The sequence below is a fragment of the Crocodylus siamensis genome, chromosome 15 (genome assembly GCF_052110815.1).
Source record: "Crocodylus siamensis isolate JL-2025a chromosome 15, ASM5211081v1, whole genome shotgun sequence".
Lineage (NCBI taxonomy): Eukaryota > Metazoa > Chordata > Crocodylia > Crocodylidae > Crocodylus > Crocodylus siamensis.
In genome coordinates this window covers 38,889,219-38,906,385 of record NC_143409.1, presented here as the reverse complement: position 1 = coordinate 38,906,385, position 17,167 = coordinate 38,889,219, and the positions used below count along the sequence as shown (strand labels likewise).

Below are 17,167 nucleotides of genomic sequence, written 5' to 3'. Positions count from 1 at the left end.
TCACAGGCTGCACATTGTATGGGGTTGGTCAAGGACACACACGGCATGTGAGGCCTGCACTGAACTAGCCCTGCATCTGGGGCTGATCTAGATCAAGACCACAGATCTGCCACACATGTTGGAGCCAGCACACATGCTGTAAGAAGCACATGGGGCCAGTCCAGGGTGCAAACTGCATGTAGCAGCCATGCTGGGCCAGCCCTGCCCCCTGGATGTGGCACAGGGGGCCAGTCTAGGGGCCAGCCCACAAACCAACACTGCGCCTCTCATCTAGCCTGCAGGGTCAGATGAAGTTTGACACCCTGAACTAGAACACTGAAAAAAGAGAACTTCTTAGTAAATGAAGTTTCTAAATTTGTCTGTTTTGAAACTCAAATTCCTACTTGGAGTCGTCTATGTTTAAGAAATGTTTAGAGTAGCCTTCACTTCTTTTGGTCATTTTGCAATATGTTCAGACTGAGCTGTTGGCCAACCAAATTTAAGCTGACTACCCATGACCTTCAGCAGTATTTCAGGATACAAAATACTCTTATTCGTTTTGATCTCTTCAGAACTGAACATTATCTGGGAGGTAGGGATCCAGTTCTAAATTACTGCTCTCAAAGGTGGCATAAAAATAAAACAATGCCTTGGAACATAAACATATTCAATTTCATTAGACTGGATAAGAGAAGGAAAATATTGGAGCAGGGGACAGGAGATTTAAAGGTTAATGATTAATGGGCAACCGGTCCTGGCAGTGTATTGATAATCTGTTTTTTTCACATCTCTTTGGCAGCAGAAGTTAGCAGCAAAGCCTCAGTTTTCATGCAGAGGACAAAATGAGACGTTTCCCATTTTTCTCACTTTTGCTGTTTTTGTGCCTTGGTGCTCAAGCAAATACAGATGGAGGGAAGAAAAAAGGTAAAACACTATCTAATGAAATTAGACATTGTTTTTTGTTAAAAAAGATACACTATACAGTTTGAGGGACTGACCCGATGATACTCAACACTCTTTTTAACTGTTATAATTTTAATGAAATCTATGGCTCTAAAATCTGAATGTATATCCATGTTTATCAGAAAATGTAATTGTTTAAGATGGCAAACGGTTCCAAATGGAAATCTATACCTTCTGAAAGACTGCAGATCTAAAGTAATCAGACCTTTAAGAGCATTTCTGCTGACAGTTAAATTAAAAGTGTTTTAAGACTCTTACTGAACTAATAGAAATTTGTAAGCTGATCTGTGAAAGAGAATATTCTTTAAAACAGATCAATCTCTTACAAAGGTAAAAAAAAAAAAGGATTCTAGATATTGGGCAGTTTAATGGTTTATCTTGAGCTGCCTAGAAAAACATCATGTCACTTCAAAGTTGGGGAATACTTTTCAGTGGAAGTACTTATTTAAAGTGATGTGAAAGGGGAGTTGTATGTGAAATCCTTATCGCTTAAAAAGTTGTGCACCTATTTGCCATGCGACTGTCACTATAAATTATGCCAAAGTGGCCCTGTGCTTGCTGGAGTATAACATCACAAATACTGTTAAATTCTATGTAGCTTGATTGACTGTATATTCATTCTGTTCATCACACCATATCTATAAAGCAGCAGGTTTGCATAAAGTACTTATTAATTCTAAACTACTTTATGACACTTTAAATAATTATAGATTGAATATTAAGGAAGAACCTTTTTCACTATAAGGATGGTTAAGCACTGGAAAAGGCTCTCGAGAGGTTTCAAATTCTCCATCCTTGGAATTTTTTAAGAACAGGTTAGACAAACAATCGACTGAGATGGTTTAGTCAGGGACAATCCAGCCTACCTTGAGCTGGGGGTTGGACTAGATGACTTTGTGAGGTCTCTTCCAGGCCTGCTTTCTGTGATTCTATAAAATCTGGAGGGAGTAACATTGTTTTTTCCTTAGATTCAAGTGAGATGTAAAATAGTATATCAACCATAGAAGCATGGCATGTGTTAATAGTTATGTTTTCAATTACTTCTATGCAAAATATATTAAACCATTGCTCAGAAGTCAAAGTGCAATCTAAAAGTGGCACAATGATTCCAGTTTACAAGAGAACCTCTCTCTGGTTTGATCCCCCAAATGCCACTCTGAGTTTCATCTTGGTTAAGCATAAAAACTTGAAGGGAAACTCAGTAAACCCCACCAAGTTTCAACTAAAAGACTGAACTGGTTCAGGTTTCTACGCACCTGAGAGGCTGATTAATCTTAGCAAGCCATTGACAAACCTACAATGAATTTCAAATTTTTCATATTACCCAAAAGTTGGAGAGTTGCACATGTCCCTGGGGTTTGTAACACGAGCTTTTGCCCAGCTGTATTCAGACCTTTGTATGCGAAAAGTTCAATTCATTCATGAAACAAGTTACATGGCAACTGTGACCGCAGGTCACTGTATCCCTAGCTTCTCTAAGGTCACAGGGCTCACTTTATGCCAGTACATACTCTCATGTTCCTGCCACCTGTGGCAGTTTTTGTAACAAGGCTGATAGGTTTTTTAATACAGGCACTTTTTACATCAGTAGACTCCATGTGTTTGCTTCTTGCATCTCCAGCATAGAACTTTCTTGTGTTTCCTGAAGGACAGTTAAGTTTTGTCCTTTCATGTTAAAAGAGGTATCCAAATGAGTGCTGTATTTAAATGAGATGCCTTTCATTTAAGAACAGAACAGAACACACCGATAAAGATGCTTAAAAAAGAAAAATTGGCTATATTCCCACCTAGGTAAGAACTGCACAGAGCCTAGCCAAACTGGGATTAGCTATAAGAATTAATTAGTTATAAGGCTGGTAAGTGGTAGCTTTACATATATCAGACAGATCCTTGTTCAGCATCAGTTTTAAACCAGTATAACTCTCAGCTCTGATTCACAGTTTACATTAGTATGACAGAAAAATTATAGCAGTACCTTTTTGCTATTTTCTTCTTCTTCCCCCTCCTCTCACTCCAGGGCTAGAGACAGACATTACACATAAACCAGTTCGAGTGATCAGAAACTGGTTAAACCTGTAACAGAACAGATGTTCAGTGCACATAAACCAATTTGATTTGGGTCAAACCAGTTTATGCAATGTCTGTCCCAGACCCCTTCCTGGTTTAAGATAAACCAGACTACCCCAGCATCCCAGCATGCTCTCTGGGCTGGGGGGGGCTCTCTGCTCCACAGCAAAGCTGTCCCCTCCCCTCTGCTCCCTGGCTGCAGCTCCAGTAGAGACTGCAGACACAGCAGAGTCTGTCTGGCGTCCGTCCCCCCGCCCTACCCACCCCTTCCCCTTAGTGCTTGCTGCTCAAGCAGGGATCCCCCCTCCCTCACTCCCGCCTCCCACAGTACATACCTCAGCCCCACGAACCCTAGGCATGTGCTATGGTGGCTAATGCTAAGAGGTGTCTATTTGTCTCTCTCCAATTTCACTGGGACAGGCAGACAGAACAGTGACTGCTTAGGGCTACTTAGAGCTAATCAACCATTCAGCAGGTAAGCTGTTTAAGAAGAGTTTGAAGTAATGTAGAGAGCCTATTGTTTTGCTGATGAGGTGATAATCACTGTTATCAGCCCCCTGCTGGCTTGATGGCCTGTCAGTTTGCTGCAGATAGTATAAAGAGGGAGATTGAAAAACTCCCTACAACAGATGCATGCACTGCACACCTCCCCTTGCCTCAGAGTGCTAGCAGGGGGCTGAAGGCTGGTGATACTCTTGCCCCATTAGCAGCCAGTGGGGAAAAGCCTGGGACTGTGCAGGCAGACCTCCTTCGTCAGAGTGTCCTGCCAGGGCCTTGCCATGCCCCCCTCAGCTCAGTACTGTGGAAGGGAAGGGAGGGCTGCTGTAGCCTGAATTTCCTCAGTTCAGAGAGAATGTCTGTTTGGTTACAAACCAATTCAGTCTAGCCAGGTTAGACTAACCTGCAAAGATTGAATCAGTCTCATGCTTTTTGAATGCCTGTCCCTAGCCCACATTTGCAGGTTTGCCCAGAAGAGGATGGGATACTCCCCAAAAACTTGTTTCTCTTTCCTTGTTAAGGATTAGTCATCTCAGTTACCTTTATTTTTCCAAAGATCAACTGCTGTGTGTTTGTCTAGACCTAGTTATTTCAGTATCCGTTATCTTCAGCCATGCCTTCTTGCTTAGTCTGGTTGACCCTCAGAGAAGTACACTTATTTTTTCCAATGGCAAATGCAATCAGCAAATGTCAGTAACCATCACTAAGAGCAGAGTGGTTAGATTGTCAATCCTGCATCAGAGGCGTTTCACCAAACTCAGGTAGAAATAGGAGAAATAATGTATAAGGCTTACAGTGCCTCTTAGAAGTTCCTTTCACCCTGTGCTTTTGATCTAGCAAAGATTCTAATGAACAGGGACTGTTCAAAACTGCCAGTGTCTGGACCACAACGGACAATCTGCTTGTTGCATGCAATTTTAGCACAAGCAGTTAATTGTTCATGCCAAATCACTCCTCCAGAAGAGTAACCAATGTGTGAAAATTCTTGCTTATTTCAGGCAAGATTCCTCTGTTCTTATTCACATTTAGCTGCACCTTAGGGGGAAAAATTTCACTTCAGTTTTCTTCCTTTTGCCACATTCAGCTTTGTAGTTTAACCATTACATTAGAACAAGGCTTGTGTAATGCAGATTTATAATTAGATATTCTAATTGGTGGGCACTTGCTAACATTTTTTAACTTAAGCAAATTAGATCTATAGATAATATTTTAGGTTGTTATTTTATGTGACGCTGCATTACATAGGATGGAGTGCACTAAAAGCAAATCTACATCATCCTTTAAATACACAAAGCTTGTCATTAAAAAGCCATTATTCACCACAGATCAGTATTGCAACACCAGAGTTTTCTTGTATACTTATAGCAGGGAATAACTATGGTAATTTTGGGCAAATGTTAATGTATCTAAATGTAGAGTCCCAGAAAAACAACTATGGAGAAAAAAAAGACTCAAGTATAATCTAAAATTAGTGTCTCCAAAAGTATGTGAACAGTATTTAGGTAGACACATTAGATTGTTACTTCCCCTGACAAAAAATACAAGATTAAGTAACTGGAGCTGCAACACTAGAGAATTACACTGCATTTAGAAATTAAGTAACTTACATGGGTATTTCCTTCCAAGCCTAAGGAGCAAATAAATAGTGAACATTAGAGAGAACACTTTCCTTCCTTTAAAGCACATTCAATGTGGTAATAATTTGCAACTAGACTGTGTGATCTAGGTTAATAGTTAATGATGCAGAGAACACAGATTGCCTTTTCAGAAGGTGAGACAGATATTCAACATGGAAAGCAGCAGTGACCACTCTGCAAGGTTTGTTCTCCGCCGCTCTGTACTACTGTACATTAGTATGGAATTCACCCAGTTATTGGAAGACTAGCCTACCACTCTCAGCTACACATGCAGGCAGTTATCAAAGACGAATTCCAGTGTGTTCCTATGATGCTACTGAAAACAATCCATTGCTACTTCTAGTTTGAGCCACGGTTGAAACTAGTCAGATTAAACAAAGAATAACATAATTCCTCTCATGAACAAAGTGGAAATCCAGTGCATCAGAGCAGACTCGATGAATTGAGTCTTCTGGAGCATGAAAGCTGACTCACTCTGGAAGCCTTCTGCGTCACCACACATCTCCACACTGAAAAAATGGTGACAGTGTGCTTTGAAATAAAACACATTCGATGAGCTTTAGTTCAAAGTGCCCTGCTGCCATTTTTTCAGTGCGGTGATGCGCAGCAACACTGATACATGTGATATGCAGGCACTTTTAATTAGGACAACTTACTAATTAAAAGTGCCCAGTGCTGCATCCCACCCCACCCCCCTGTGTAAAAATGGCCAGAGTTCCAGTACGTCAGCTATTTCAATGGGACTTGCAACACCAATGTCTTTTAAAATTGAGCCACAGTGGTTTAGGATGTGCAGAACTGGTGCAAGAAGGCACGGGACCAGGCAGACGGAGAGTTCTGGGTGCAGCTGCTGGTCCTGGAGTGCAAGCTACTGGAAGAGCTGTGGGAGCAGACCTGGGCATGGCACTGCAGGCCACAGACAATGACCACCAGGTGCTGGACACTGTTCTGGCCCTGGCTATGCCACCTACTGCCCAGCCCCCAACCCTAGCCCTGCCTACCCCCTGGCACCCTCCCACCACCCAGCAGCAGGCCCCTGCCTGAGCCTGGGAGGAGGTTCTGAGCCACCTTCAGCAGCCAGGAGCCCCTGGCCCTACGCCACCCAGCCCCACCCCACCACCACCAGGGCCAGCCCCACCAGTCATCCTGGCTCTATGTGGGCATGGAGCTGGAGCTGCCTGTAGTGCGGCCAGGACTACACACCCGCCCTGCTGCCCTGGACACTGGCTGCCAGAGCAGGAGCCACCTGTGCCTGGGGAGTGCCAGCTGCTATCACCCCTAAGTGAGCCCCCAACCCACCACACTCACTGCAGCATCCACACACACAGGGAAATGGCAAGAGGTGAGGGTGCTGGCCACCTGTCCCCGGGCTCTGCCCCCTACGTGCCCCTACCCCACAGCCTCCCCCACTACTGCCCAACAGCATACAAAGGATATTGTACATAGTTTTCACATGGGGGGATGGTGAAGGGGCTCTGGTTGACATAAGGGGAATAAAAACTCACTCTTGTGAGATGTGTCTGCAGTGAGCTTGCTGCTGGGGGTGGGCAGGAGGGGTGAGGGGTCCATGGGTAGTGGTGCAAACAAGTTAAAGTGGGGAGTGCTGGAGGAGTTGGTCCACCAGCCCAGTTCCCTGGCCCCTGCTGGTGGATGTGTGGATCACCTGGGACCTTGGGGGGGCAGTGTGCTAGTGCCACTGCCACTGCAGGTGATGATCCTGCTGCCAGGCATGCTCCATGTGGCATGCCTCCTCCGCCGAGGCCTCATGAATCAGCCCCCACCCCCAGGCCTCACAGATGTTATGCAGCACACAGGTTGTGATGATGACCCAGGGGAGATTGTCCTTGATGACCTGGAAGCAGGTAGTGAGGGTGCACCAGCGGTCCTTGAGGCGACTGAAGGTGCACTCCATCAGGGCATGGATCCGGCCCAGGCAGCAATTAAAGTGGATCTGGTGGGGGCCAGGTGGTCGGTGTAGGGCTGCTTAAACCAGGGTAGGAGCAGGTAGGTGAGGTCCCTGATGAAGAGGAGCAGGACCGCCACAGTGCCCGGCTGCAGGTCCAGCACTCCTGGTGCAAAGCACCCACTCTCCACCGGGCCCAGCAGGCCGGAAGATGCGGAGTCATGGGTGCTGCCTGCCCAGCTGGTGCATGTGTGTGTGAAGGTCCCATGATGGTCCACGATGGCCTGGAGCACCACAGAGTGAAAGCCCCTCCAACTGTAGTAGGGCTGGTCTTTGGGGGAGGATGACAGGTGACGGGGATGTGTGTCCCATCCAGGGCCCCAATGCACTGGGGGAATCCCAGGGCATGAAACCCTGCCACTACTGCCAGGGAGTTGCCCGCATGGAGCATGGTGCCCCCCAGCATGTCCTGGAGGATACCACACACCCCCAGGACAGCATCCCCAGTGGTGGCCTTTCCTATGCCAAACAGGTGGCCGAAGTACAGGTGGCACAGGCTGGTGGGCATGGCCAGCTTGAGCATGGCAAGGGCCAGCTGGGTGTCTGCAGGGAGGGGTAGCTGCATAGTGGTGTCCTGCCAGTCCAGGTGTGGCTGGAGCTGCTCCAGGAGATCCTGGAAGGTGGTCCAGGTCATCCTGAAGACCTCCAGTCACTGCTTATCATCCCAGGTATGCTGGACAATGTACCACCATCAGTCCTGGCTGACCCAGTGGGCCCAAAGGCAGCAGGGCTGGAGGCCCAGGAGGATGAGAACAGCCCCAGTGGTCACATCCTGGAGCCCATCATAGGGGTCCCTGGTAGTGTCTGGTAGGTGGATGGATTTGAGGCAGCAGGTGTGCAGTGCTGGCTCTGGGATGCCACACAGTGGATGGGTGGGCAGGTGGTCACTGCACATGGGGGAGCTGGGAGGGGTGCGACGGCCATGGGCCAGGTGGCAGTTGGTGTGGTGGGCCAGCGCAGCAGCCAGCAGGAGTGCAGGTCTCTGGTCATCACTGCCAGGGGCAGGGGTAGGAGCAGGAGCAGCCATGGCGCAGGAAGGCAGAGGCGGTGAGGAGAGCACTGCCGCATGTTGTCCCTGCACTGTGCATTCCACTCCTCGCCAGGGAAGTGGCTGGCCAGAAAGCAGTGAGCAGGGTGGGCTTTTGAAGAGCACTGCTGGCAGCTGCAGCTGGAGCTCCCTGTGGTGTTAGCAGGGGCCCATTGCAGGGCCCCAGGAAGCAGGAGCAGATTGGCAGCAAATCTGCTCCCACTTTCCTGCACACGTAGATGCCTGCCCAGCACTATTTACGCACAAGTAATTTACTCACAAGTAAATTGGTGCCACAGCAAATGCACATGTAAAAGTACTCACTGCCTCCTATCTGATAAGCAGCTACCCTTAAAGGCTGCCACATGCACTCCAAGCATCTGTAAAGTCCTTTGGAATTAAAGGTTCTATCAACCAAAATAATTACTGTTTCTTTGGACTGCTTTTTTGAATACATTCAAAGTCTGGCAAATCCCAAAATGAAGTTCCGTCATAAATTTCTGCCATCGGAGTCCAGAATATAACTTCAGTCCAACTAGTTAAAGATCCTCTTCTTTTGCCCTTGGAAATACCGGATACAGGGAACTAAAACAACAAAGGAACTAGCCATGCATCAAACAAGCTTCAATATTTTCTTCTAATGTAAATGACTAAACTTCTTAATGAGGAGCTGACATTCACCAAAGAAACGTAATTCACTTGACTTGTACATTGCTTTCCTTCTCTGCTCCTATTCACAGCAGTCATTTTTATCATACTCAACATGAACATAAAGTACATTGCTGGATATGTAACTGTGCATCTCTGCAGCTGAAATGTTTTTAATTGTTTAAGTGGTTTTCTTCCTTTTCCTTTCAAACTCAGAAAGGTTTTGGCTTTAATGGTTTTAGCAGTCAATAAAAACATTCATTATTTAAGAGTATATTTTTCTTCTCTGCTTGTTTTGCTGTTTACCATTTCCTTAGGTTGTACATTTTGTTCTAGGAAACAGTTACACTAAATTCATATGAAGTGTCAGGGTTAATAAGGGAGTTGAATTAACAGAAATACAACATGAATGATGCAGTTTGAAACAACATAGGGCCCACTAGGGTCACCTTAGCACAGTGGCCTTTTTCCCTGTATTTTAGCTAGAGCCAGGAAGTGTTGTTTGCTAACATTAAGTCGGACTGCTTATATAGGGAGAGAGCTTGGCAGCAGGTGGATGGGCCAGCAGCTGCTTCCAAGCAGTAGGATTAAGATTTCCTGGCAGCAAAAGCAATAACTGGCAAGAGAGATAGAAGGGACCCTCTATCTGAACATGCCAAGGCCAGGTGATAACGTCCACTGCTTTGGCAATGGACCAGTTTTGATCCTTCTTGGATAGGTTTGTTTATCTTTATACCAACTTCCATTTAAAACACATATACACACATACTTTTTATTTCACTCCCAAAAGGCTTGGGCTGATTTTCTGTGAATTAAAGACAGGTTATACTATTATGACATCTTTCTGGTTAATTGATTTCTGAATATGGCTCCAAATTCCTATCCAAAAGAGTTTCGTATATTCCCAGAAAGCGTTAATAGTATGAAACTACTCTCTTCTGAAAACAGCTAGCAACAGCTTCCTAATCTTAGGGTACGATCAGCCAATGAAAATTTGTTCTGGTAAAGAAATGCTTGTAACCTGATAAGTTCCTTCATAGTTTTGGTAGGTGGAGTTTTGGCACTAACGCACATTTTCTGACCCTGTCCAAGCGGCTTGTGAAATTGTAGTTCATCTCAGTGAACTACTCTTTTACAAACAACAACAATTAGGTTTTACTTTTCTCTTTTGCCTCAGGACTTAAAGGACTGTTACTCCAAGCGCATGTCTACAGGTTGCCATGGAGCCATGCTTTAGTACTTCCTTTTGGAGGTATTAAAGCATGGCACAGTAACCACCCATAGTGCACCGTGTGCACAGCAAGTGGTTAGATTTCGCTGCTATGTCACTGTAGCGGTGCACTGAAACGGCGGAGCATGCCACTACGGCAATGTAGCTGCTGATCACGTGCAGACCCACGTGATTGCTATGTCGCCATAGTGCACAGTATGGTGATGTAGCACATTGCTACATCACTGTAGGGCAACGTGTATGCACCCCAAGTGCAACAAATGATAAACAACAGAAAGTAAGTGACAAAAATGGACACCACTAAATATTAGTTATGGATGGAGAGGGTCTTCACCTATTAAGCTTTTTCCTGCAGAACTAACACCCTTGCACTAAATAGTGGTATTATCCACATGGAGGTTTTTACTAAAGCAGTCCTGAGACTCCCTGCTGTTCTTTTAAGATTTGCTTCTGCCATCTTTATTCCTATTGCATATTATTTTACTCAGCAAGTGAAATTAATGGGTCTACTCTCAGCATTAAGGGCTATACAATGGGAGCAATGGTGACAGAATAAGACCCCAAGGCAGCAAGCAATAAACAGACTCATATTTCATGCAGTTGTGGCTTTGGAGCTGACAGACTCCCACAAGACTCTGCTGTGCTGGTATACACACATTTTATACTAAATACGGCAAATTAAATATATAGAAAGTAAGCTGAGATAAGATTTCTCATCTTAAAACTTCTGTATTTTAAATCACGTGTAGCCACAGTCCTTGCACCTTGTATGTACCTTATGTGAATAGTAATCTGTAGTTTCCCACTGAGTGATTTTCTTCCATATTTCAAGTGCCACTGTTTTACCTTTGCGTAATGGTGGGTCATGAGGACATCAATTAATGTTTAACTCTATGCCTGTAACTCCTCATTTCTGAAGGCCACTCAATTAGGAGCCCTGTCAGATGTTAATTTTTTCTCCTTTATTACTTATAATGAAAAAAAATGCTGTGCTGCAAAACTATCCCAATATTTTCTCATTTATTTACCAGGATGTCCATGGGATTAAGTGTTAGCGATTACTTGTGCCTCAAGCACCATTCAGGAGCAACTCATTTTTGCTTCAAAACATAAATATTTCTTCACAAGAGGTGGCAAATTCAGTTTGATCTAATCTTTGGCAGACTATGTTCTGGGTTTGGAGAAGCTGCTGGTTTTTAATTCATACATAACTATTTTTCACTTACGACTATGGGTCTTTTGGCCTTCAGGGTTGTTTTTATATTCACCATAAATTAAGTTTTTTGAATGCTGTTATACAAGTAATATTTCCACTAGAGAGCTTACACTGTGCTGATTAATTGTCTTTAAGCCCTTTTATTCAGTTTCAAGAATGATGAACAATATTGAGCATTATATGTTGTAACTAGCCAACTGCCCAGCATGAATGATGGAGCATTTCAGGGAGAGCTTACCTGCCCCCCACCACACACCCTTTGGGGTTGGCCGTGTAAACTAGGAGCGGGCAATTATTTTAGGCGGAGGGCCACTTACCAAGTTTTGGCAAGCTGTCAAAGGCTGCATGGGTAGCTCCACCCCTTGACAGGTGCCCCTCCACCATCTTGTGACTGGACATCCCACCCCCTAACACCTGATCTTTGCCACCAGAAGTCCATCCCCTTGCCCCCAGAAGTACTCCTTTCAGCAAAGGGTTGTGCCATCTTGGAACCAGAAAAATACCAAATTATATTTTAAAAAGGAAACATCCTTAGCATTCATTAATCTGATTTCAAAAAATATTTTTGTCCCGTTTTACACGCGTTTGTGTAGTGTACATGGAGGGAATTGTGCAATAGCTTAAAATGAAGTCTTACTCTTGTATATTGTGGGGGGTGACTATAGGTTTGTGGGTATGTGGGGTGAGGAAGCATGTGGGGGTGTGTGTGGGTTTGTGGGGTGTGGGTATGTGACTTGTGGGGAGCTGTGTGTGGGGGGAGGGTACCTGGGCTGTGTAAGGGGGTGTGGATGTGGGGGTCAGTGTGTATGGCAGTGCGAGGGGAGTGAGGGTGCATGTATATGGTGGGGTGTGCATGTGGGTCTCATCCTATGAACACATACACTTGCAAACCCACACCCACACAGTTTGCCCCTGGGCCCACAACCAAACCTACTCACCCACTCTGCCCCTGGCTGCACACCCACCTACCCACACTGCCTCTGGCCCCACACCCACACCCACCTACCCACACTGCCCCTGGCTGCACACCCACACTCACCCACCCTGCCCCTTGCTGCACACACACACCCTCCCACTCTGCCCCGGCCCCATACCTACTCTTCTACTCTGCCCTGGCTGCACACTGACTCCCACCCACCCATCTAGCCCCTGGCTGCACACCCACCCAACCACTGGCTGCACATCCACACCCACCCACCCACCCACTGTGCCCCTGGCTTCACAACCACATCCACCCACCCTGCCCCTGGCTCCACACACACACCCAGCCACCCACCCTGCCCCTGGCTGTACACACAACACACACCCTACACATACCCACACCACACACACACACACACCCTACCAGTGGCTCCGTGCTCCCCACTTCTACAATGCAGGCAGGCACATGGTACAGACAGTGCGCAGGCAAGGAGTGCAATTGCTGGGGGTGGGGTGGGGTGGGGTGGGATGAGCTGGTCAGTCCTGCTGAGGCTCCTCCCAGGTCCTACTGCCCCTGTCTCCTATCAGCTTTGACAGAGCTGGGGCTAGTCAAAACAGTTTTAAAGCCTAAGGGCTCCCTCCATTCCCTGCCTGAGGGGACAGGGCCCATGCAGCCAATTACCACCACCCTCTCTGGGGCACATACGTAGTTGGCCCCCAGCATTACAGACAGACAGATAGAAGTACTAAGCTTTTTATTACATTAGAATTTTTGTGGGGAATGCTTGAGAGTGACCACACTCTCACACTAATAACTACTGCACATCTAAACTGGGGGCAAGAAATAAAAGTATTAATCAATATTTTAAATATCTTGAGGAGACAATCTCAAGTTAATGGGTCAGAAACTTGATTTTTAAATTATGCATCTTTTTAAAACAAAATGAGATGATGTAAGAATCGCAGTGTATTGAACCAAAGCTCTAAGGACTTAACTGAAATCTGGTTTTAAAACTAAACCTATACCCCAGCCCAGTTAACTGTATACACTGGGTCATTTATTTAACTCTGCACACCCAACCTGAAATCCCAGTTTCATAAGGACATACAGGCTAAGTACAGACATTCAAAAAGCCCAAGGCAGAAGCAATCCAATCTACACAGGTTTCTCTAAGCTTCATGGATTGGATCGGGAATGAACAGGACTCACATTTGCTCTTCGACTGGGGGAGGCAGGCAGAAGTCTGCACTGGCTGAGGCCAGAAGGCAGAGGGCACTTCTGCATGCCTTCCAGCATGCCAGAGATTGCTAAGGACAGCCAAATGCAACCAAACAGCTGCGCAATCTCTGATTGGTTGACAGGCACATGCCTCCCCCGACATTCCCTCTCCCACCCCAACCCCACTGTCCTGTCATCTGTCAGGCAGCTGGAAGCTGCAGGTAGTCAGTGGAGGGAGGAGTTCTCACCCACTTGGTGGCATGGGGGTCCCTGGGCTTTGTCCGGGGTGGGAGGTATGGGGGTCCACCCCAGACAGGGCAGAGGCGGAGGCAGAGGCTGAGCTGCTGGGGTAAGGCAGTGCCACACCACATTCCTGGCTGGGTCAGCAGGGTACAGTGTCCTTCCACTGTCCCAAGACCCAGGACCCTGCACTGGAGCAGCACAAGGAAGGGCTCGCAGGGTTTCCCCTTCTTCCCTGTCTTTCTCCTCCCCCCATCCCACTCCAGAGCCAACACTGAATTCCTGCCTGAAGCTGTTTCTCTGCAGCTGCAAGGGCATGGCTTCCCACCCATGCCCTGGGAACAGATCCCACATCTGCAGAGAAGTGGCTTCAGCCTCTGTCAAGAATTTGGCATGGCTCTGGGGGTGGGAAATCCTGTGAGTCCTTCCCAGAGCTGCTCCAGCACATGGCCCAGAGTGTCCCTCCTCTGTCCCATGCCCCAGGACCCTTGTAGGACCCCTCCCCCCACCAGAGCCAGCACCAAATTCCTGGCTGACTCCACTTCTCTGCAGACATGGGCTCCAGCCCCTGGGAGAGTGGAGGCAGCCGTGCTCTTGCACCTGCAGAGAAGCAGCTTCAGCCAGGAATTTGGCACTGCTTGGTGTGGGAGGAGAACCTGTAAAAGCCCTTCCCAGAGCCGCTCCAGCAGAGGGCCACAGGGCTTGGAACAGGGGAGAGACACTGTGCCCTGCTGACCTGGCCAGGAACATGGGGTGCACCGCTGGCACCACCTTCCGCCAAGCAGCTCACAAGCCCTGCTCTCCCCACCCCACCCCCATTGCCCTGCCTGCAGCTGACAGACAGAGCTCAGGGGTAGGGCTAGCTAGATGTTCAGCTGGAGCAGCCAAGCCATGGATCCCTGTAAGGGGTGGGTTAGTGGGAGCCCCACACAGGCAACTGGGATACTGGCAGATGGTGACCTACCTTGATTCATGAGCGAACTTGGCACTGACATTCAATAGATTGGTTTAACTTAGATCAAATAAGTCTGATACTACATCGATCTAGGTCTTTCTTACCAGGATCCACCATTTTTAAAGCAGCCAATGTGCCCCAAACTTCTGTTTTATTATGGGTATAAACACATTTCTGGCCACCTAAACCAGAAAAAGTGTAATGTCTGCACCTGACCACAATAAAATGAAAGCTGGATGGTAGCTCACCACCTCCAATACCCAGTGTACATTCACACAGCATCCTTCAAGCTGTGTTAATGTGGACTGGAAGTGGTGTGAGCATCTGTTCATCAGTCCTGAGAACTGCATTGGGAAACTGGTGTAAGTACTTGGGGTAGGACAAGAACTCGGTGGGACTAGGGGCAGGGGCCTAGCAGGTCTGTAGGCGTTGCTGCCAGACCTGCAGAGGGGTTGCTGGGTCTAGAGATGGGGTTGTCTGTTCAGGGGTGGAAAGAACACAAGCCCAAGGTTGAGGCAAATGACTGGGCTTTCTCTGCCCTGGGACTGAGCTACAAACATGTGCAGGCATTCAATAGATTGGGTTAATCCATTCCTAATTTAAGTTCACCTCCTCACTTGAACTAATTTAGACACGCCATTTTTTTCTCCCCAATTTAACCCACCTGAACACCTGCACAGATAAGTATTTAGACTGATGAGCAGGGATCCTGGTTTTCTCTGGTAAAAAAAAAATGCATCACAAATTCTCTTAAAACAAAAAAAAAAGAAAAACCCCCGCAAGTTCTCTGATAAACCCCCCCAAATCCATTATTAAAATTAAAAGCCCCCTGCAGCCCCCACCAGCCCTGCTGGTGCCCCTCACTCACCCCCAAAGCCATCCCAACCCTGCTGGTGCGCCTCACTGCCCCCAAAACAGCCCTATTCATGCCTCTTGGCCCCACCTACAGCTCCTGCCCCCTGGCCCTGCTGGAGGGGCCCCCAGCTGCCAGGGCTATGGGACGAGAGACCTGAGTCTGCAGCTCCCTGCCCCCAACAGCAGGCAGCTGCAGCAGAAACAGTGTGGAGCCAGCTCCCCCACTGCTCTGCCTGCTCTCTCCAGCCCTGCCAGAGGGCTCCCCTGCAAACCCCACTTACCTCAGGCTCCAGGAGTGAAGAGTGAAGCTCAGCTCAGCTGAGCTGTGGCTGACTGAGAGCCTCAGGCTCCCCCTTCCCCCTCCCCCTTCAGGCAGGACTGGGGGTTTCCCGCCCCGTTTGCAAACAGCTCTTGCACGCTGGAGCTCAACCAGCCTGCAGAGTTGTTTGCAAAAGCAGGGCATCTGCGGGTTTCTCTGCTAAAAAGAGAAATCTGCATTTTCTCTGATAAAAAGGGGAAATCCATGGTTTGCTCTGTTTTTCTGTGGGAAACATAAAACCAGGATCCCTGTTGATGAGGTTGATCTAATGTACCACCTAAACACAGATAGCACTTTTACATGCGCTCCAGAAGTGGGGGAGAGGGGTGCTTTAATTAGAGGGGCTCTCAGAGGTAGGAGAGAAGATGGAACATAAAGTTTGTTCAAGCTCATTTAATTCAAGCTCCCCTGCCACCATTTTGAAGTACAGAGACCCTGATACATGAGATGCAGGAGGCTGCTGGAGCGCATTAATACCACACTCCAGGAGACTTGATTAATCTAGTCTGTTCTATTGCACTGTAATTACAGCACATCAAAGCAGCCTCTATGCTTGTGTACAGACACGGAGGGATGCCTCCAGAGGCGGGAGCAGTTGGGTGGCAGCATCCCCCCCTTTTGGACTTGACCATGCTGTTGGAGCCTCTAGGGACTTTCAAAAAAGTCACCAAAGTGGAAGAGAATTCACTTTTCCCTTCTGTGCTCAGAGGCATACCCCATCCCCTCCCCTACCTCGATCCCACATCTGCAGTGGCTGCTTTCCCCACTGTCCTGGGAGTAAAGGAAATCTTCAGAGCTGCTCCTGCCTGCTGCAGCCAGGCTGCACAAACTGAGCTGAACTCATTTAGGGCTGCCACAGAGGCAGCAGCTTCCCTTGCCTGCTCCTGTGGAGATCGGGCAGTGGGAGAGAACTCATCCCCTCCCCACTGCTGCTGCCACTGTTCTCAGCTAAGCCCAGTCCACACGCAGCCCAGCTTGAGCAGGGAGGAGTAGCTGTGATGTTCCTCTCCCCGCCCCCCTCTTCTAAGCAAGGACTTACAAAGCATTCTTCGATGGTTAAGTTTTAGTTACTACTGCTTCACTAAAAATAAGCCACTCTTATATCTTATATCTGGGTTAGAATCCATGCCTGAACTCCCATGACTGTTCTTAAAGCAGATTTCTTGCTACATTACAGGAGCTTTCGTAGTCTTCATGCAAAACTAGTAACAAATTACTCTAATTTAGTACTGCAGTGGCTCATTCACTTGGCTGCATTTCCACCAGACATATTCACTTTTTAAAAGTAGGTGCCAGAAATCAGGGGTGAATAAAATACAGCCCACAGGCTGGATGCAGACAACCAGGCAATTCCATCTGGCCCACATGGCCTCTCCATGGGCAATTATACATGTTACGTGAAAGCCCCCTGTAAGCCCTGGCCCTTGCT

At 47.4% G+C, this 17,167-nt stretch overlaps 1 protein-coding gene across 2 annotated transcripts in view; it reads left to right on the top strand.

Moving 5' to 3' along the window:
- The first annotated feature begins 514 nt into the window (after positions 1-514).
- The window catches only part of LIPC (lipase C, hepatic type), an 88,035-nt gene continuing 71,382 nt past the window's right edge, over positions 515-17,167 (top strand). For both annotated transcript variants that reach the window (XM_090028259.1, XM_090028258.1), the window contains exons 1-2: positions 515-571; positions 782-903. In XM_090028259.1, the coding sequence (XP_089884385.1) occupies positions 822-903 (82 nt within the window). In that variant the 5' untranslated portion in view covers positions 515-571; positions 782-821. The remainder of the gene's footprint in view (positions 572-781; positions 904-17,167) is intronic.